The following is a 23,184-nucleotide window of genomic DNA, read 5'->3' as shown; positions in this document are numbered from 1 at the left end:
AAAAGATCTTACTTTTTCCTTGGTCCCTTCTAGCAGTGTTTTAACGTTGATCGCTCTAGCAGCAGAAGGTACCTAACGACTGGAAAAGAGCGCAGGAGCCGGCCTGAGTGGCCGTGCGGTTCTAGGCGCTACACCCTGGAGCCGGGTGACCGCTCCGGTCGCAGGTTCGAATCCTGTCTCGGGCATGGATGTGTGTGCTGTCCTTAGGTTAGTTAGGTTTAATTAGTTCTAAGTTCTAGGCGACTGATGACCTAAGAAGTTAAGCCGCATAGTGCTCAGAGCCATTTTTTTGAACCAGAGCGCAGGTCATTTCCGTTTTTAAGGAAGGCTGTAAGACAGGTCGAAGCGATTATAGACCTATATCGTTGAAGTCAATCTGTTGCCCAGTCATGGATGATGTTTTATGATCAAGAATTATGGCGGTTTTGGAAAATGAACATCTCTATAAAAATCAACACGGACTCCACAAACAGAGATCCTGGGAAACTCAGCTCGCTCTGTTCCTCCATGAGATCCACAACACAGTGGACAACGGCACTCAGGTTGATGCCGTGTTTCTCGATTTCAGTCAAACATTTCACACCGTCCCGCATTGCCGTTTAATGATAAAAATACGAGCTTACGGAGTATCGGAGCAGACTTGCGACTGGATTCAAGACTTTCTTGCAGATAGAACTCAACACGTCGCTCTTAACGGAATAAAATCGAGAGATGAAAAGGTAATGTCTGGAGTACCACAGGGAAGTGTGGTAGGGCCGTTACTGTTTACAATATATACAAATGATCTAGTAGAAAGCATAGTAGCTCTTTAAGGCTACTCGCAAATGATGTATTTGTCTGTACCAAAGCTGCAACACCAGAAGATAGCAAGAATTTGCAGAACGACCTGCACAGAATTAATGAAAGGTGTATGCTGTTGCAGTTGATACTGAACGGAAATAGATGTAACATATTGCGAATACATACAACAAGAAATCCACTACTGTACAGCTACACTGTTGATGGCAAACAGATGGAGACAGCGTTTGCCGTAAAATATCTAGGTGTAACTATCCAGAGCTACCTTAAGTGGAATGATCACATCAAACACATAATGGGAAAAGCAGACACCAGACCCATTTTCATAGAAAGAATCTTAAGGAAATGTAACTCATCCACGAAAGTGGCTTATAAGGCGCTTGTTTGCCCGATTCTTCAGTATTGTTCATCTACCTGGGATCCCTATCAGGTAGGACTGATAGAGGAGGTGTGGCCAAGTAGTTCTAGGCGCTTCAGTCTGAAAACGCGCGACCGCTACGGTCGCAGGTTCGAATCCTGCCTCGGGCATGGATGTGTTTGATGTCCTTAGGTTAGTTAGGTTTCAGTAGTTCGAAGTTCGAGGGGACTGATGACCTCAGATGTTAAGTCCCATAGTGCTCAGAACCATTTGAACCATTTTTAAACTGATAGAGGAGATAGAGAGGATCCAACGAAGAGCGGTGCGTTTCGTCACGGGATCGTTTAGCTGGCGAGAGAGCGTTAGGGAGATGCTAAACAAACTCCTCTGGCAGATGTTACAAGAGAGGCATTGTACATCACCGAGTGATTTACTATTAAAATTTCAGAGCCAATACAGAGGCTCACCGACAATCATTCTTCCCACGCTCTATTCGTGAGTGGAAGAGGGTTGGAGGGATCAGATAGTGGTACCGAAAGTAGCCTCCGCCACACACCATTAGATGGCTCGCGGAAAATGATGTAGATGTAGATCCAGGCCATGAACGGCCTCGCCATCTCTTACAGGGTGTGATAATGACTGGAAGATGGTGACGAAGCAATTTAACAGAATGAAAGAGAACCAATCTACCAACACGCTAATATTGTTCTACCCAGATCTTTACAAACATCTCATTCAGTTTGTGATGGATCTGGGCGTAGATGGGAGTCCATCTGTATGAAATCGACAAAGCGTAGGAGAAAGATCATCGCTTTTGGGAAAAGCGTGTTACGACTAGAGAACAGAAGCATTCAATGACAGGAAAGGACGCACTGCCAGTACTGTTCTGATTCACGAATTTCTGACATTTTATAGCCAGCCATAAACCTTTAGACGTAACGAACCACTAATCTTTGTCATCTCTGTTAATAAGCAAACTGCAACATAAGAGATTAGCAGTATGGGCTTTAGCTCTGTGATTCCAAGGTGCAGTACATATCGTGAGAATTGAATTTCGCCGGCTGGTGTGGCCATGCGGTTCTAGGCGCTTCAGTCTGGAACCGCGTGACCGCTACGGTCGCAGGTTCCAATCCTGCCTCGGGCATGTATGTGTGTGATGTCTTTAGGTTAGTTAGGTTTAAGTAGTTCTAAGTTCTAGGGGACTGATGACCACAGGAGTTATGTCCCATAGTGCTCAGAGCCATTTGAACCATTTTTTTGAATAGAATTTCGTGCCCAAGAAGTCTTTATGCTTACTGCTCGGCCTAAAAAGCGAAAAGCCCAACTACCGATAACTGAAAGCAGAGTACTCCACATGAAAGGTATGCCTGACGAAGGCAGAGTCCGCAAAAAAACTGAAAACGATACGTCGTGAGCAAAACACTGATTAATATCTGTCATTGGTGTAAAAGCGTTACAGATACACTGGTGAAGAGAAAATCCTAATGTATCATCTAGTGCATAAATGGGCAATGTACCAAGCAACAAACACAGGCAACGTGGAGTGCTGTAGACATTTAGGACCCAAGATGTTTCTGGAAATATGGAGACTGGATTGCATAGTTTTTAACATGGCCAAGATGATTTATCTGCAACATGTGAAATTTGTCAGAATACCAACTATTAGTGCTAAAAATAAAGATTTAAGCGACTTTTCGTTGCAGAGAGAGCGTAAAGAGATAGTAGCGGCCCATCTCCTAGGACCGTGATGATGGTCGACAGGAGCAGTAACGCAAGTTCCAGTAACTATCAAGCTTTTCTCCAAATACGGGAAACTGTATGCCTGAAGAAGGTCACCGGCATTATGGTAGCTGAGAAAATGGGAAAGGTCTGCTTTGCATATCGAAGTCCACCAAAATGCGTTAGTCATGACAACACAAACCAGTTTCTGTGTAAGAAATGGCCTAAAAGTTAGCTTCCAGTGAAGGATATACCTTGCACGTTTCGGGTGAAATGTCATAAAAACATAGGAAATGGGGCAGTTAATACACATGTTTGAGGAGGTACAGGCTGGTATAAATTCTTTTTAACCGAAAGGCTGACAGTTTGATCAGAGATAACGCCTTATGAAGAAGAGAACATGTCTGAATCAGGCAGTCAGATGTCCTGGAATACAAAAATATACGAACTGGCAAAGTTATGGTAGCGATCATGTTGAATATGTGGATAAATTTTGTACGTCCGTAGACTAGAAAAGGAACATTACGATGATGTCGACTGCAAGGTGCTGGAATACAGAGTGGGATAGCAAAGAAGTTTGAGTGGTGCACAAAAGTGAAAAGAACTCTGAAATTCCATGAAAGAATGTTTTCCCTTAGTATCTGGCACTGACACATCTACGACGGTAGTAATGCTATGGTACAGTTGCTATGGCGACAGAAGAGTGTGTATAACGTCATGACGCAGTTCTCCTCCCATTCGCAGCTAAGAACGGCCGCAGTAGCATAGCTGAGGTTACACCTCAACGCACCTGCCGTTGGCCGAGGATTGGAGGACCTTTACGAAGGAGAGTTGCACAGTCGTCGCCTTTTCACTTTCTACAGTTCTACCAGCAGCCGGGAAGCCGACGACGTCGTCCGCGCTCCTGACCACCAGAACAGCCCCAGATGCCGCAGAGGACGCCGCTCGCCGCGCCACCGTGGAGCGACCCCATTGACGCTCAGAGGAGGTGCCCTGGCCAGAGGGGTCTCAGCCGGTGGTACCAGACGTCAGAATCAGCTGTTCCACCCGTCTGTCACTGCTTATGATTGTGGTTTGAAGTGTTGCGTGACGAAGAAAAACGTCAGTTATGTCCTGTGGGAGGAGTTAATTCGTCCAGCAGACTAATCACCACTTGTGTCCGCCCCGATAGCTGAGTGGTCAGCGTGACGGATTGCCGTCCTACGGGCCCGGCTTCGATTCCCGGGTGGGTCGGAGATTTTCTCCGCTCAGGGACTGGGTGCTGTGTAGCCTTCATCATCATTTCATCCCCATCCGGCGCGCAGGTCGCCCAATGTGGCGTCGAATGTAATAAGACCTGCACCAAGGCGGCCGGACCTGCTCCATAAGGGGCCTCCCGGCCAGTGACGCCAAACTCTCATTCCATTCCACCACCACCTGTATTCCTCCATCTTAGAATCCTTATTAATTACAAACACCATCTATTTTTCTGTTTTACAGTACCTGCTCGCTTTGACGTCTCTGCAGCTAGTAAATGTGAACGCCGATCATACTTTCTATATCGTTGAACTTTCACATTCATCACTGAGGTATATACACTGACGGAAAAAAATCGCAATACAAAAAATAATAAATGTAGAGCAACGAAATTTCGGAAATACATTTGTCTACGTAACATACTTAAGTGAAGACATTTCAAGTTCACAGATTAACGTAAGCCTGAGATAATGTATTACCAATGTGAAATGCACATAATTAATAACCGCTGGAAGCACCAGAATGGTGAATTCAAGCATGCAAAAGTGCGTTGATTGTATTGTGCAGATGTAGGATGTCAGTTTGTGGGATGGAATTCTATACCTGTTGCACTTGGTCGGTCAGTACAGGGACGCTTATACTGTTTCTGGCCGGCCGCTGTGGCTGAACGGTTCTAGGCGCTTCAGTCTGGAAGCGCACGACCGGTACGGTGACAGGTTAGAATCCTGCCTCTGGAATAGATGTGTGTGATGTCCTTTCGTTAGTTAGGTTTAAGTAATTCTAGGGGACTGATGACCTCAGATGTTAAGTCCCATAGTGCTCAGAGCCATTTGAACCATTTTATACTGTTTCTGGATGACGCTGGAGTTGTCGTCTGATGATATCCCGCATGTGCTCAGTAGGAACAGATCTGGCGGTCAAGCAGGCCAAGAGAATATGTCGTAAATCGCTGGAACACGTTGATCTACACGGTACATGGACCACTGTTATCTTGTTGGAAAAAATCCAGGAATGTTGTTCATGAATGTCAGCACAACAGGTCGAATCAGCAGATTGACGTACAAATTAGCAGTCGGCTGCACGGGACAATCTCGAGAGTGCTCCAGCTGTCATATGAAACCGCACCCCAACCATAGCGCCACGTGTAGGTCCAGTCTGTCAGCCACGCAGGTAGGTTGGTTGTAGGCCCTCAACCGGCTCTCTCCTAACCTGTATCCGGTCATCACTTACACCCAAGCAGAACCAACTTTTATTACAAAACGCAACAGACTTCCACCCTGCTCTGAAGTCGTAAATGGCGGTGGTTTGCGTCAATGCAATACACGCTACACGGCGTCTGGCTCGGAGCTGTCCTTGAAATGACCGACTTCTGACTGCTCGTTGTGCCACTGTGGTGGCAACTGCAGCTCAGATCGCTGAGGCGCGAGCGAGATACGCCAAACACGATGGCCTTCCCTATCAGTAGTGGCAAGTGCCCGTCCGTAGCGCAGTCATTTCGTGATAATAAATTCTTGTGAACACAGCTGTCAGCCATCTACAATTGTTACATTCCTCCCAAGCCTTTCTGCAATATCGCAGAAGACACATCCAGCTTGTCATTGCTCTATTACATGACCTCATTCAAACTCAGTGAAGTGGTAATAATGGTGTCTCTCTTGCCTTAACGGCATGTTTGACGAACGTTCATTTACCACGTCTAGTCTGAAAGGTAAGTGACGCTTACGAATGTTGCAGCGTGTATTTAAGGCAGACCTGATTTGCATCCTCATAGTAATGCTTCTGGTGGCACACTTATGCGACTGGCGCGAAATTTGAACAGATATCGTATTTCATATGTAGAAACCCACCAACTAACTTTCATTTATGTCGCACAACTCCTTCTTGGTGTTGAGGTTCTTTTCGGTCAGTCTGTTTAGGTTAATTAGAAGCTGCTGACTGGATACTCCTTCACGTTGAAAAGACGTAATTTGACGAGCCCAGATGTCAACTTACACAATTTCTATGGAAGCAAATTGTTAGAGTAGCACTAGGAATGAATCATAACAGACCCCATTGTAATTGTAATCAGATACTTAATGCACCAACACGAATGAACACCAGCTTCTGTGGCACAAATGAAGTTTCATCTCTGAGCTATGTCAGTTGAATGAGAAGGTCATTCTTAGGCGTTTTCTACCGTTTTCAGATATACAAACTAAGTCAATCAACATTTTCCCTTATTGCCGCAGATGCTTCTCATCGTTGGTAGTTAACTGCAGCCACGTCACGGGATTAGGCAGACGGTTTCTAAAATTAGCCGGGCACGATCTGTTTCTAACTTGCACCCATTTGTAAGGTCTGACCACCTTCAAATTAAAACTGCTGTAGCACTAAAATGACAATGGAGTGGACCTTATATGACAGGTAAACATATCTGTTGAGTAAATAACATCATTAAGAAGTAGACATTACTTTTTCTCTAGACAGGTGATCATACTTAATATTTAGAGAAAGCATCATAAGTGTGTGTTGAATTCTTCACTTACCATAATATTATGACACCATAAAAAGTAATTAAAAAGATGCAACTACATTTGAGTGATATATGTCTCAGAATTGTAACCTCAATCCGGAATTTTGAAAGTGAAACTGCTATATTCACTAAAACATGCCTAATTTTTCTTAAGATTAGTGAAATTCATTTACTAAGGAATGACATTTTGTTAAATATTTTCCCATCAATTTTAAAAGAGTACAATAGTCTCCCTAGCCGGCCGGTGTGGCCGTGCGGTTCTAAGCGCTACAGTCTGGAACCGCATGACCGCTAAGGTCGCAGATTCGAATCCTGCCTCGGGCATGGATGTGTGTGATGTTCTTAGGTTAGTTAGGTTTAAGTAGTTCTAAGTTCTAGGGGACTGATGACCACTGATGGTAACTCCCATAGTGCTCAGAGCCATTTGAACCAATAGTCTCCCTTTTTTCAAAAGAGAGTATTTCATACCGGTAAAAAGCTGAATTATTAGGTATGGTTCAAATGGCTCTAAGCACTATTGGCCTTAACATCTGAGGTCATCAGTCGCCTAGACTTAGAACTACTTAAACCTAACTAATCTAAGGACGTCACACACATCCATGCCTGAAGCAGGATTCGAACCTGCGACCGTAGCAGCAGCGCGGTTCCGGACTGAAGCGCCTAGAACGGCTCGGCCACAGGGGCCGGCTATTAGGTATGAACAGAATGTCCGCTACCAGTAACTCAGCCGGCCGCGGTGGTCTCGCGGTTCTAGGCGCGCAGTCCGGAACCGTGCGACTGCTACGGTCGCAGGTTCGAATCCTGCCTCGGGCATGGATGTGTGTGATGTCCTTAGGTTAGTTAGGTTTAAGTAGTTCTAAGTTCTAGGAGACTGATGACCACAGCAGTTGAGTCCCATAGTGCTCAGAGCCATTTGAACCATTTTTGAACCAGTAACTCAGATGTACTCGACAGTTTAACTAAAAGAAAACGTGTGTATTCCTTGCATTGTCGGGTGTACAACAGATCGCTACAGCTTTTCTTTACGGCATCCAAACCACGGCAAAAAAAAAAAAAAAAAAAAAAAAAAATCTGACACATTATGAAATACTGGTGGCTGCGTAACATCTGGTCCCCCTTCCCAACCCCTTCCCCCACCCTCCCACCTTAATACCCCGTTAGAGGAAGAGATCATGAATCAGCAAATTCGGGAGATGATGATATAAAATACGAGAATGAAGAACCAATACATATCTACATATATTTCCACTGAATATGTAGCCAAGCGGGATAGGCTTGTGTAGCTTGATCTGATATAAAACTTCCCAGATCTGTTAAAGAAATTCTGGGAAAGTTCGAAAAAATATATGAAGGACCTTCTTCCTATTCCCACCTGTTCTGGGTTTCTGTTCTTCATTTAACAAAGTTTGCAGGCATAGAGGTGGGTCAGAACTCTTAGAGAGTTAACATTACCATCGGAGAGTAAATAAAAACGACAGTGTGAGCCAGGTAAATCGGGAAGCATATTCGAGAACTGACAACTAATTTGAGGCAATGTGTGCCATTTCCTCATACCTCACCGAGCGAGGTGGCGCAGTGGTTAGCACACTGGACTCGCATTCGGGAGGACGACGGTTGAATCCCGTCTCCAGCCATCCTGATTTAGGTTTTCCGTGATTTCCCTAAATCGCTTCAGGCAAATGCCGGGATGGTTCCTTTGAAAGGGCACGGCCGATTCCCTTCCCCATCCTTCCCTCACCCGAGCTTGCGCTCCGTCTCTAATGACCTCGTTGTCGACGGGGCGTTAAACACTAATATCCTCCTCCTCCTCCTCCTCCTCCTCCTCCTCATGCCTCATTCGTATGATACAAGTCAAAATAGGAAAAACAGAAAACAATACTTACCACGTGTTCAAATGCCATGGGAACGAACAGTTGTGAGATATGCGTCACACCGAGCGAGAGCAGCTGGACAGAGTCTCGCCAGTAATTGGAGAGATACACCAGGAACACCGGTATCTCAGCCTCGAGTTCTGGAGAAGAAGATATGAAATACTACTAAGCAATTCAATGCACCCGATTTTTGTAGCAGCACAACATGCACTTCACCAGCTCAAAGAGTGTATGAACATAGAGTTTACTTTTCGGAATTACATCAATGTACGCTATTTCAAATAATAAGAGTTGTAGTATGGACACTTTGATCGAACATTACGAGTGATTTGATCGAACATTACCAGTGATAGACCTAAATAGGACATCAGGCAGACAAAGAGTGATCTGTAGTAAACATGTAATCGAGAGCTAATACACAGATGATATTAGTTTATCAGTGATATCATCCAGACACACTGCATTGCCCATCCCTCTCCAAACAATCAGAGCCTACTATTAAAATTAAAGGAGCTAATCAAAATCTGACCCAGTTATTCTTGATACCCCACACACCTTTCTCCTACCCCACCACCTCATCAGCCAATCATGGCCCAGTATTAGAATGAAACAGCCAATTAAAGTGCTAGGAGACAAAACTAACACAGCTCTGGTAGTGAGAAATATAAAAACCAATCGGTCACAGTGTACTGTTAAAATTTAGCAGTCAATAAAAATCCAAGATGGTGAGCTAACACAGTCTTGATTTGCACTCTTCACCAGTCCGTCTGCAGCCGATCACTGTAAACTATTAAACTGATATGTAAAATTATGTAATGTTCTAGCACCAAGATGAAATAATTTCCATACCATTTGCACACACACACACACACACACACACACACACACACACACACACACACACATACACATGCTTAATCAGCATAATATTTAAAAGATGCAAGAAAAGGCTCCCATTTGGATTTTTTCCATGATATTTACATAAAATGGCGTACTGATTCATGCACACATGTGCATACGTGCATGTATGCATGCACACACATACACACACACACACACATACACACCACACACGCACACACACACACACACACACACACAAACAAACAAACAAACAAACAAACAAGCACACACACACACACACACACACACACACACATACTTTTTGATGAGGGCAGTGGTGCTCATTTGATGAAACTCTATTGAGTGGGATAATAATCACCATTGTAATGGGAAACCACTACCTCCCTGAGTGATCAAGAAAAGATACCTATCACCATTTAAAAATGCATTGGGTCATCACTTCCAGAAACAAAATGTGTCATAGTTTAAAAAACATTATGGGTCACTGCATGGAGAGCAGCATCAAACCAGTCTCTGGACTGAAGACCACAACAAGAACAAACTAATGGGTCACTGTTTAAAAAATGAAATGGTTAGTGTTTGGAGAAACGAAATGGGTCACCAGTTAAAAAAATTTGCCATAGGTCGCTCTTTAAAAAAATTAAATGAGTCAACATTTAAAAAATGAAACAAGTGAGTATTTAAAGAAACAGAATGGTTCATTATTCATAAGCAGAGTGTGGTTCACCATTTAAGAATATGGAGCTGTAACGATTTATAAAAATGGAACAGATCACACTCTAAAGAAAGTGACTGAGCCACCAGTAAAAAAAATGTAATGTTTCACTTTTAATAAGAATAGAGCACATCACCTCTTAAAAATGGAACCAGTTACCATTTAGAAAAAAGGAATTTTTCAGTGTTTATAAAAATGGAATGATGGGAATTTATAAGAACGAAACATGTCCCTGGTTAAAGAGACACAATGGGTCATCATTTAAAAAACAGTAACATGTTAGGATCTATAAAAACGGAAAGGATTACTGTTTCAAGAAACTGAATGAGTCACCATTTAGAAAAGGGCAAAGGTGGGCCACTGTTTATAGAAATTGAATTGGTCAACATTTCTATAAACGAATTTGGGCACCATTTAAAAAAATGGAATGTGTCACCATTAAAACTGGGACAAGTTACCATTTGTAAAAAATGCTACTGGTTAGCATTTAACAAATTGGAATGAGTCTCCATTTATAAAAACAGAAGACGTCACCATTTATAAAAATCGAACAGGTCATCATTTAAAGAAAACATAAGTTTCACTATTTAAAGAAATGGAATAGTCACGAAGACTGCCACAAATTATAACAAATTACTCTACAACTTTAAAAAACCGTTACAAAAATATACCAACTTGTCCCAGACACTTTAAAAAGTTCCCGCAATATTGTGACAAATTGATGCCCAAATTATAAAAACTTGCCCTGAAACTGTACCAAATATCCCTAAAAACTGTAAGAAACTGTTCTCTACCTTACAACAACACTGTTCAAATTGGCCTCAACAACGCAACACATTTCCTCAAAATTTTAAAATATAATGTCCAAACCTTCCTTTCATGTAAAAACTTGACCATGTTACAACGAAATGTATAACAAATTTCCTATAACATGAAAGAAGTTACTCTCAAAACTAACAAATTTTCCTCCATGGTACAGAAAACTGTGACATACTGTCCTCAAAATCCCAACAGACTGCCTTCCATGTAACAAATTGCGTATGTTACATGAAAATTGTAAGAAAATTCCCTCAAAACTAAATAAGAAATTTCCCTCAAAGCCCAACAGATTTCCCCAAAACTGAAATAAATTTCCCCAGAACTGTATTAAATTGCCGCAAAAGTAAAATACTGTTCAGCGATATTGTAACAAGTTTCCTTCTCTATGGTCTCATCACTGAAATTAATTGTTTTTCTTATCTCCCCTTCTAGCACTGCCCTGTCATTAAATTTCTTCTGACATATCTCTGTGCACAAAATATTTCAACATTTCTGATTTATATACAAAATTTAATTTGACATCTCTCCATCTCCACATCGTCATTAAATGTCATCACTCATGTGTGTGGTCACACACCATTTTATAAATATCTGACTCCAATTCCACCCAAACACAGACACAGAAAAACACACACACACACACACACACACACACACACACACACACACACACATGCATATGCACACATGCGGGGGTTGACAGTGAAGACCCACCTGCTATGTGGGAGAGATCACCTCATGTCTCAATTTTCTAATGATACAGCTTGTTAACTTTAAGCTGTGTGTAGCATAAACTACAGAATGAATGGAAAGGAAAATCAAATCAAAGAAAACCTTAGGCATAAAATTTATTATATTCTTTTTTCACTCAATGTATTTACATGCAGCTTTCTTGCATGCAATGTTTCTATCTGAGCAATTATTATGGATCATTAAATTTCCATCAGAAACTAAAGCATGATATTCACCTAAAGCTATCGTCTACCATTTACACTTTTTCGGTATTTACATTATTTACCGTTTTTCCACTATTTACATATTTTACAATAAAATTACTTATAATTATTTTACGTGTGATAATGGCCTTGATCCAGTGCATTTACTTTATTGAGAAGTATATGATGTTTATCATCATATAAGGCAAGTTTGTGTTGTTTAACAGTAGAAACATGTTTCTTTGCGTAGATTGTGTGTGGATAGTCGTTCAGACTTCCAAATTCACCACACAACATCTATAACAAACTATGGTTAATATATTAAGAGACAACTGTTTTATATCTTTTGCTCTGCGTATTACACACCCAGAATCGGTCTATTGAGCAAAAATGTTTGTTCATTGGGTTAAAAAGTCTATAACAGGTTCATCATTAAATTCGTACTTCATCAGAACAACCATTTCTTTGTTTATCAAGCTGATGAATACTGTAGCTGTTGTTTTCAGGGTATCCCTACTTATCGAATCTTGTGTGCGTATATCTCCTGAAATGCTCGTAAGATATTTGAAGTTTTGATGTGGTAAGTTAAGCTATCGGTGTGTATGTAGCACAGTGTTACATGTTTTTTCATAACCTTGATTAATTTGTACCCATGGTGAAAGTTGGTAAGTAGCATTTTCGTAGTATCCAGAATGGCTATTTCCACTGTGAATGATTTATGGAAGACTACATTAAACCTGTCCAATACAATCATGACTAAATTTTCTTGAAAACTAACGTCCCTTAGATTTAGCTTGTCTATCCCAAATTTATCTTCCCAGGGGTCTTTAATGGATATTTAGTGTTACTAATATCATTACTTTTCTAAAGCATATGTGTTAAAATATTTATGTTAGTCTCAGATACGCCAATTTATATCTCAAATTTTGTCATTTATTGTAAGTAGATCACATATTAAAAACAAACAGAAAATAAATAAATATCTAAAAACATGGTCTTTCATAACATATAAGATGGAAAGTAATGTTTTGCTTTCTTATTATAGGTGGTGGCACTTTTCCGAACATAAGAGCACATCCAAATGCAAATGATGAAGTAAATACTTTAGCAATATTCTAGATCCAGTCCTAAATCGTACACTATGTTGGAATCGTCTGGTACGTTCTCAATGACGAAATTCGTACTCTACGGAGGTAGCTACTCAATTCCAGACACAATAAGGTATTGCAACATGTAGGGGATATTCCAGTAAATTCGATTCATTGATCACATATTCATATAGAAAATTACCCTTGTGATTAACTATTTCAGAGTCTCGACAGTCTCGATCATTGGGAAAATATGGTCACATTGAGTTAATCTGATTTCAGGTCACAGGCTCGCCTTTCAACCAATCATGTCAACAAATTTAGTGAACTGATATGTCAGAAATTTACGTTGCAGTAGCACTTTTGGTGGAATGTAGCAATTCTATCCGTAAAAGATATATATTTCTCCATACTCAAAAGCAGAAGAGAAACATGAGCTCGATTTAATTTAACCTCTTTGTTGCCATCAGTTGTCTTTTCCTCACAAGTGTTTGTGATCAAGAAATGCCTGTTACAACTGCTCAGATTATGGAATGTGACGGGCACTGTATACTGAGACCTGTAATTCACACTGCAACTTGCATGTGATGCAAATCGGTATGCACCAGGGAGGTGGTGACAATTTTCATCGCCTTCGTCAAATAGGTCCAGGCAAATACACAGACCTCTGACGAGTGAACAGTAATTCTTCTTCAGAGCTCATTTCCATCCTTTTATTTTGTAATAAATTCTTACTCTCGGCGATTACACGGAGCTCTTCAGTGAACCATTATGCAGTCGCTGTCTCAACACAATTTAAATTCGGAATAATCCTGGTCATAGCCGCAGTGAATGTAGTAGGCAATGCTGAATGAGTTCTGCAAGTGTTCTGATCCGAATATGAATCAGAGTAAGTGCTTTGACTACAAGCAGTAACTAGTTCTAACTTGCATGCCATTCCAGCATAAATTACAAATGTAGTTCCAGTTTGTTGTTTCACTTGGTAAATTTTACAAACAAATTTTTGCCAGCAGGAAATATGCTGCTGACCATTTGACTAAATTTGCATCTGACTTTTCCTGGGAATGATAACAGCACAGGCACATACTACAGTTCAAGTCTAATAAGCAGTAAAAATGTGCTCTGCTAATCTTGGTAAATTTATGTATGACATTTATTTGTATCAGTGAACTACAGCATTAATAGATTCACATGCTTGTCACGATGGTATTGTATGGTAAGAAACAGTACAATTCGAAATTTTTGGTCCTCCTTACTACGGGAGAGATCTGTGGGCATTGCAAAGCCATGCGTGGCATGGTCAAGATTATTATACGTTCCTCGCAGAGCAGAAAAAAACCTTTTGCCGCAAAATTTTTTGTACCACAGTAAAGATGGCAGAAAGATGCCAGATCTGCTTATATGCCGCCTAAGACAAAGTTTTCGGGATATCCCGGGCCTTCGGTAATATTCTGCGGAAATGTCGAAAACGAAATATGTAGCTTGTGTCGACAACAACATAAAACTTGCTGACTAACACGCAGTTCTCAGGTGACTCAGCGTGATGACGCCTTATGAAAGCAGGAAGACTCCCTGCACAAACTTTTTGTTGACACTGTACCATAATAAGGTCACTGTCATCGTTGTAGTCGCTGTCATCGCAAATTGTGGAGTATAAAATGCACTGCATGATAGGATCTGTATGTTATTCTTGTTGTAATACAGGAACTCAGGGATTCCGCGTCAAGTAAGTCGAAGGGTATGGGTGAGAGTGGCAGCGCAGAACGCAGTGTAGCGGCGTGTTTACACCTGTGGGCGTCTCCGGAACTGCGGCTGCAGCTCGCCGCACATGCAAGTAGAGGTGCCCAGTGCGAATGCAGGTGTGAATGAAATCACTCCTGTTGCAGAAAAGGCAGACACCTTCACGCTCTCTACTTGCGGGTGGGGCAAGCACAGCCGCGCAGCGACTATACGCACATGTGTAAACGCTCGTTGAGACTGCCGACGTTATGCAATGGCGACGCCATTTGATACTGAGTGTGAGACGCACGAAATTCCAGGCAGCGGTGCCAGTTCGTCTGAAAGAGTGCAGGATATATCTGCCGTCTAAGCATCGACTATTAGTCGTGCTGGACTTAACTTTCTGAGCAGTTACGCCACGTGTATGATACATTTCGAAAGCGTGAGTAACACAGTCACAATTTATTTCGAAAATTTTGTTGTGTCATTGTGTCTATTGTTTACATAAAAATGTTACTTTATGTAAATAAACTATCACGCGGTGGAGGAATATAAATATTAATATCGGAGCTATAAAAGAAGTTTCTTGTGGTTCCTTGTTTACTCTGAAATAGTGTTTAATAAAGTACTTCCTCTGAAACTTTTATAAAAGTTCAGAGGAAGTACTTTACAGTTTCTGAACATTTTCTTGTTTTCTAAGTGTATGATACGTACAATTATATATTTTACACCGAAATTATTCTGTTCCAGTAAAAAAAGCCAGTTCATTCTTACATTAAAAATATATTATTCATAATGTACCTATAGAGTTAGTTTATAAAATGCGATTCAATGCCATTTCGAATTTCTGAAAGCAGATGGAGCAGTCGAAACTGGGACGTCTAATGCAGTTGTCTCTAATATTTACTCAAACTGAAAAACATATAATTTGCAGTAGATGATGTTCTAAACAAAGTGGGTGACAAAGGGTACATTCATAATTTTACAGTGTGTGTTACATGATGACAAGACAAATTTTCGTGCCAAAATATTTATAATAAAATTTATGTACATATGGCTTTTGGTTTTTCTTTCATCCCCTGTGTAACACTTGTGTAAATAAATTTGTACACAAATGTATGTGAGATGAAATTTAATAATGAGGCGGAAGTGGAAAGAGAGATTGGAAATATTTGTGAGATGGAATTTAAATGATGAGGAAGTACAGTGTCTATAGCAGTCGTACATTACACAATGTGTGTGTGTGTGTATGTGTGTGTGTGTTCGTGCATTACAGTGATTAGATACAGAGATATGTATGTGTACGCGAGTACTGCAGAACTGGAGCCATTTTCACATCTCATTTTAATATATGACTGGGATTGGCTGAAGAGAGAGGGGGGGTGGGGGGAGAGTGTGAGTGGGTGGTGTACAAACCACAAGTGGGCTAATTTCACCATCTTAGATTTAAATTGGCTGTTTCATTTTAATAGTAAGCTGTGGTTGACTGGGAAAAGGGAGGGAGAGGGAAAATGAGTTATGAGGTGCAAAGCACAATTGGATTTGATCTTCCATGTTGGATTTTGGTGGGCTGTTTCACTTCAATGCTAGGCTGTGATTGGTTGGAGAAGGGAGATGGAGTTAGTGTGGCTTCAGGTCACTGACAAGCTTGATGATGACGTTGATAAGCCAGTGCTATCTTGACAAAGTCATGCATTCAAGGTCATTTCATAGAACCATGTGTGTAGGCAACTTGGACTAACATTTACATTTGTTAGGGTCTTTTAAGTGCATATAGACGCAGAGTCACAACAGATATACGAGTCTCGAGCTAATTATGAGTGAGTGTACAAGATACACGTGAAAAAATTCCAATTTCCTAGGCTCAGATCACATGGATTCCGCCAGACAGGTGATGTCATTTCCACACGATCCACTTGCTTCATTGGTTTTATAGTCACTCATGTCCACAACAGCTCTCCTTATACATGTATATGAGACAGCTTTCATTTTTCCATAACTGCAATACCAGATCAGATATGTACAGCACTTTGCATATTGGTTGTACCCTTGGACAACACTATATCTTTCTCCATCTCATTCTCCATTTCAGCTGTACGGCTGTGGAGCAAACTTTCATGCGAATTACGTCTTATCCAAAACGGATCTGCATACAAGACGGGATTAATGGTTTACCAGTTATCATCAGCTTATCATCACCTTCAGCATATCCCATTTACCTTGCTTCCATCAGGCAGTGAGCTAGTATTTCCTCTTTATTGTCAACACTATCAACATAGTCCTCACTCCTGTCTATTTCTGTTTTCTACCTTCCATTCCATCTACTAATAACACGCTAACCTTTCTTGCCCTTCCTGTGTCCAGGGAACTTCTGTCCCACAATATTCCTTTTGCACTGATGCCATACATATCTGTTGCCAGTCATTACCCAGTTTCGATAAGGACATAAAAAGGGAAGGATAACGCAAATCTTAAATGGCAGCTATCCATTACTATATCTCCCATTACTGTTAACATTATTCTCGCTATCGGTGGTATTATTATCATCATGTACCTCTCATGTGCTATGTGTATTGTAATGTTGTGTCACTAAAACCGTCAGCTTAGATGTTAGAAAATGCATGAATGGCGTAATCTTATCAGGTGAAATAAATGTGTGGATAAATAAATAAATAAAATGTATTTAAATTCGCTATGGATTTAACGTTTGTGAAATTATATGTAAGGACATGTCGCCTAATCTTACTTTCTTTCAATTCTTGTCGTCTGTTCTGATGGTGTTTACGTTGTTTAGCAGATCCTTGTTCCTTGCTAAAATGTGTGTGCCAGCAGGTCTCGATAAATTTCCAGATGGGCCAAGCAGGGCACAAGATGGCCTAAAAACCTTTACAAATTTACGGTGAAGCGTACAGGACCTTTCTGCATCATTGGTATCACCAGAACGACATTGGACGAGAGTCTTAAACTATCATGTGTTAGACCTTTGTGGAAAAGTTATTTGTAGTCTAGACCACATCACGTTGTGTAGTAATATTTAATTCTGGACGTGTTCCAGACCTTCATGTTGAGTATACTGTGGACACTCCCATCTTCCAAACCATCAGTCATGTTCTCATGACTGAATAGATATGTTAATGCCTTGACAATCACTCAGATGTACTTAGACACCTTGACCCCCATATCATATGTTATTAATGTCACAGAAAATGCCAGAGACCAGTGTGTGAATTGTAGCATTCAACATCCCTGCAATTTGGTAGCTTTGTGGCATCTGATGAGTGGCTTGAGCTGGATGTGATATAGTTGGATGGCTTTGTGGACCCTTTGCCTCCCCATATACTGTGTTGTGATGTCGGTGTGGTCCCGCATCTAGGGGGGGTTCACATTTTTTCTCTAGTATACTTATTTGACATCAATTACAGTTTTTCTTCAATATTTATGGTAAGCAATATTATCAAGCATAAAAGGTACCTTATGTGCTACCCAGTTATCATCAAATAATGCTTTCTTCGTGCAGTGTGTTTATTATTTAGTTCTAAGTTCACTTTTTCAGTGTACTTTGATTAGGACACAGTTATCTGCTCTGACACCACCACATCATCTACATGTTCACCACCTTAGATGAGATTTTCTTGATAGCATACTTCCAAACAAAGTACTCACCAGTTTTGTTCAAGTACTGGTAACTCCGAAAAAAATGCCTGTTGTATGTGTAGGCAATGTCACTCCTGGAGACTACGGCCTGCGTGATGCGACGAGCAGCCTGGAGTAACTGGGAGAGCAGAGGCTGCCTCCGATGATCGGTTGACAACGTCTCCAGGTTCCATTCCACGTCGTTGAACCTTTCAAAATAAAATGGAGTTAACTGACGTAATAAATAATATTCTGAAATTTTATTTTTTGCCAGAACAGACTGTAATTGTACTCTCTCAAAATTTTACATTTCCATATGACAGAGGTGACCAGGTCATATGTCGTTAGAGACCAATCAAGGTATCAGACTGAGTTATTCCAGCCTAAACTGTGAGAGATATGTGAGTCTTTAGTAAACTGAGCGGTCTCTGTTGAAATACAAGAATGCCTGTGCACACATTCATCTAAAACTATGACAGGACATGGAATGTGCTCTGCTGCAGAAGGATCAGTACTGCAGTATGGCTTTAGGGAACAAACACAGTGTATTCACGGTCAATATTTGAGTTCGATGAAGCAGACTTTGGTACTCAGTGTCACTTGATGCAAGTCGTTCAGACCACCTTCAGAAACATGGTGTAGGCAGTTCTTCACAACATGTCTCACACTCTGCTCCTCTACGCCACTGTCGCACCCAGCACTTTCATTATATATCCCACTTCCTCAGGATATGGCCACTTTTCCCTTGTGCCGTTTGAATACGATGGAGTCTTGAGTTTTCGTGAAGAGGAAGAGCAAACACAGAGTTTTCGTCAGTTAGGCGATTCTAAAACGCGACATTTAGAATTGTCAAGGGTGCTGATCGGTGCCTCAGGCAACCTGCTCAGTGACAGCTTCGTTCAGTGCTGGATAAATGACAGCGATAGGCGTAATGATGTGTACTGCTACGGAACAATTTGGACATGGAAATAGCATTCTGGCGCATAATTTAAGAATCCACAGCCAGGTTTTAGGCGTCAAGTGTAAGATACAGAATAATTACACTCTTCCAGTGTCTACCATTATTTTAGCTAACATGTCCTTTGCAGAACAACAGTACACAGTTTAGATGTGGTAATATACGTGTGAGTGTGGATACGTTGTGAGTGTGTGTGTGTGTGACACAACATCTCGCCCCTACATCTAAGCAATCCCAGGTGTGTCATATTTAACTGTGTGTTTACCGACATGACTGTTAAATTTCTATGAAAGTGTTCCAAAGAGTTGGTAGTTATACTATTAAGAGAAGCTTTCTAGTTGGAACAAATTCGAGGTCGAAATTAAAAAAAAACAATTTTGTAACGATTAGCAACAAGTCTGCCACATGCAAAAAAATGGCTCTGAGCACTATGGGACTTAACATATGTGGTCAGTCCGGAACCGTGCGACTGCTACGGTCGCAGGTTCGAATCCTGCCTCGGGCATGGATGTGTGTGATGTCCTTAGGTTAGTTAGGTTTAAGTAGTTCTAAGTTCTAGGGGACTGATGACCACAGATGTTAAGTCCCATAGTGCTCAGAGCCATTTGTGGTCATCAGTCCCCTAGAACTTAGAACTACTTAAACCTAACTAACCTAAGGACATCACACACATCCATGCCCGAGGCAGGATTCGAACCTGCGACCACAGCAGTCGCGCGGTTCCGGACTGAGCGCCTAGAAGCGCTCGGCCACCGTGGCCGGCTGCTACATGCAGAATGTTTTCCTCCGATGCTACATTGTGAAGATGGATATGCGAGAGACTAACAAAATCTCACACTGGATGAGACATTTCACAGAAGACAGTTGCCAAATTCTACAGATAATAGATGTATCAGCAACAGATGAGTTCGTCGATTTGTGCCAGCACATCGAGGAAATGCAAGAGGAAAGAGTTAGATGAAAGATGTAATGTGGCGTGTGCGTTCCTTACACTGGCTCACATAGGGTCTAATAGATCAATAGAGACCAAGAAAGTGATACTGAGATCTGTTTCTGGCTCCACGAATCGCAGGTAACCAGATGCTGGATCACTGCAGAAACAGTTCAGGATAGTTAGCCGGAGGTGTTATGGCTCAGGTCTTGGGACACGATGCAATCAGGAAGACCCGTGAAGTGTGAAGGTGAGATGTCCACCACATGCATGGAGACGTCCACAAGAAAGCATTACAGTTTCTGTCAGGCAAAGTTTACAAAAGGTTCCAGCTCTTTCAGAGCTGAGATGTCAGCCAGTCGCAGGTGTCAATGCTGTGAAGAGATGCTGATCACTCGTCAGCATGTCGTGATGCTGCTGGCGCAGGTCAGTGCCTCAGCTGCATGTAGAGCGGGCATCGGCAGCAGGCGCGGCATGCGTAGCCCACAGGCCGTTATCAGCTCCCAACTCAGTGCTTTCGATGATCACCCCATCCTGCACTCATGCAGTGTCTGCTGATGGTGATCCAAGACGCGAGTTGCTGTGCGAGATGCCTGGTTATCCACCGTGAGTCGAGCAAAACTGCTACACATGTTTACGAGTCAGCCAGATGCATCTCGACTGGTCGGTGCAAAGATGGTAGTTTTTAGATCATCAATGATGACCCAGTGGAGGGGAGAGGCTGGCTGTTCACGTTTTCTCATTCACGATGACCCAGAAGGCAGCAGCAGGAGACCACAGCTGTGGTATGCATCAGTTCTGGCTGCCCCAGTATTGGAAGTCAGCAGCAGGTAGAAGGGTAAACATAGCTATTACCATAGTTGTAACAGTAGTTTTGTGATGATGAGTGATGGTGAGTAAGTAAGTTATCGTATGTGCAATAACATTATCTGCCCTCACATGTCTGTCTGTTTGGGTAAGATTAGCTCTTGATGTGCACCTGCTCGTCCCTCTCCCAAGCCGTCCCAGTACACAGTGCATTGCATCGTGCAATGTCGCTGCTGAGTCGTGTGAATGGAGAGGCATGGGCAAGAGCATGCATCTATAAATTTTGCTGTTGAAGTAACTGTACATATATAACCTTTACATTACGCAACAAATAGTGTCGAAGTATGGATTAAACACAATTAAGAGTATCTACGCATTGTATTCATTACTTTTAACCATATCATGTAGCACATATCAACCAGTAATAGCATTTGACAATTATGATAAAGATCAAAAGTCAAATAGTAAATAACTGTTACAAAATATATTTTCCCTTAGGACACGCAATGTTCTTAAATCAATAGGTATCTTGCAACCTGTCTTCTTCCTCAATGTTAGTTGTCTCCATACCAGTTTTCATCGAAATCAGTCGAGCAGGTTAGCAAGAATAAAACTTTCGGTTAGGGTATTTTTTTTTTTTGGGGGGGGGGGGTTGGAATGAAGCCTGCACAGAGCCCCAAGCTATGCTCTAGTTATATGTGAATTCAGGAAAATTCATCTAGCAATTTTGGAGAATCGTGTTCGAACAGACTAACAGACAGACCCAACTGTAATACAGATTTATTCTTAGTACAGAATCAAGCAATGGCTGGGTTAGAACCTGGGACCTAGGGCCACAGACGCTACTCCTAGACTATGGGTGAACTATTGCATACAAAGCTGAAACCCAGTATGCGATTAAATGAACATCAGCTGCAGAACAAGTGTTTCCCTCGTGATACTCACTGAAGAGCCATAGAAACTGTTGTTACACCTGCAAAATATCGTGTACGGCTCCGGCGAGTATGCAGAAGTGCCGCAACGCGCGTTGCAAGCCATCGCAGATATGGCCAATAATGTCCATTTCGGGGAGTATGGTGACCAGTGGAAGTGCCTAAAATTATAAGAGTCTTCCTGGAGCCACTCTGTAGCAATTCTGGACGTGTGAGGTGTCACATTGGCCTGCTGGAATTGTCCAAGTCCGTAGGAATGCACAATGGAAATGAATGGAAGCAGGTAATCAGACAGTACGCTTACGTACGTATCACCTGTCAGAGTCGTGTCTAGACGTATCATAGCCCCCAAATCACTCCAACTACACACGCCCCACAGCATATCACAGATTCCACTAGCTTGAACATCCTGCTGCTGACATGCAGGGTCCGTGGATTCATGAAGTTATCTCCCTACGTGTGCACATCAATCCGGTCGATACAATTTGAAACGAGACTCGTCCGACCAGGCACCATGTTTCCAGTCGTCAACAGACCAGTGTCGGAATTGATGGGCCCAGGCGAAGCGTAAAGCTTTGTGTCGGCTCTGAAAGCCCATGTCGATGGTGTTGAATGGTTCGCACGACTTGCTTGATGGCTCAGCGTCGAAATCTGCAGCAATTTCTGGAAGAGTAGCACTTCTGTCACGTTGAACGATTCTCTTCAGTCGTCGTTGGTTCCGTTCCTGCCGTTCCGGCCGTAGCGATGTTGGAGATTTGATGCTTTCCCGGATTCCTGATACTCACGGTACACTCGTGATATGGTCGTACGGGAAAATCCCCGCTTTATCGTTACCTCGAAGATGTTGTGTGCCATCGGTCGTTGTAGCATTAACCGATCTGTCAACTGCACCAGACACTTGTTATCCCACATTGGGGTTGCCGACCGCAGCACCGTATTCTGCCTGTTTACATATCTCTGTGTTTGAATACGCATGCCTACAGCAGTTTCTTTGCCGCTTCAGAGTAAAAGTATGTTGAAATGATCTAGGACTTGAGATTTGTAGATATTCAGTGAAAGTTGTGGTGGCAACATCCATGCACAAATGTCGCTAACAATAATGACAGACGCCGTGTTCCATCCCTGATGGGCCAATGGGAATTGAAGAACTACTGTGTCATCTTCTACTAATGGCGCGCCTGGATGTGGAACTGAGGATCATGGGGTCAGCACGCCACGCTCCCAGCTGTCGGCTTTCATGAGGCTGGGTACGCCCTGTTCTTGTTCTCTGACAAGGAAAAGGTCCCTGC

The 23,184-nt window shown here is 42.0% G+C and overlaps 1 protein-coding gene across 1 annotated transcript in view; it reads right to left on the bottom strand.

Moving 5' to 3' along the window:
* LOC126212638 (uncharacterized) overlaps positions 1-23,184 on the bottom strand; it is a 126,455-nt gene that overhangs the window by 55,306 nt on the left and 47,965 nt on the right. Inside the window, exons 2-3 of the mRNA XM_049940065.1 lie at positions 18,298-18,476; positions 8,507-8,634 (exon numbers count right to left, since the gene is read on the bottom strand). Of these exons, the coding sequence (XP_049796022.1) occupies positions 8,507-8,634; positions 18,298-18,476 (307 nt within the window). The remainder of the gene's footprint in view (positions 1-8,506; positions 8,635-18,297; positions 18,477-23,184) is intronic.

This window comes from Schistocerca nitens, chromosome 11 (assembly GCF_023898315.1).
Source record: "Schistocerca nitens isolate TAMUIC-IGC-003100 chromosome 11, iqSchNite1.1, whole genome shotgun sequence".
Lineage (NCBI taxonomy): Eukaryota > Metazoa > Arthropoda > Insecta > Orthoptera > Acrididae > Schistocerca > Schistocerca nitens.
The sequence above is the reverse complement of the archived record's forward strand: the minus strand, read 5'-3'. Positions and strand labels throughout refer to the sequence as shown.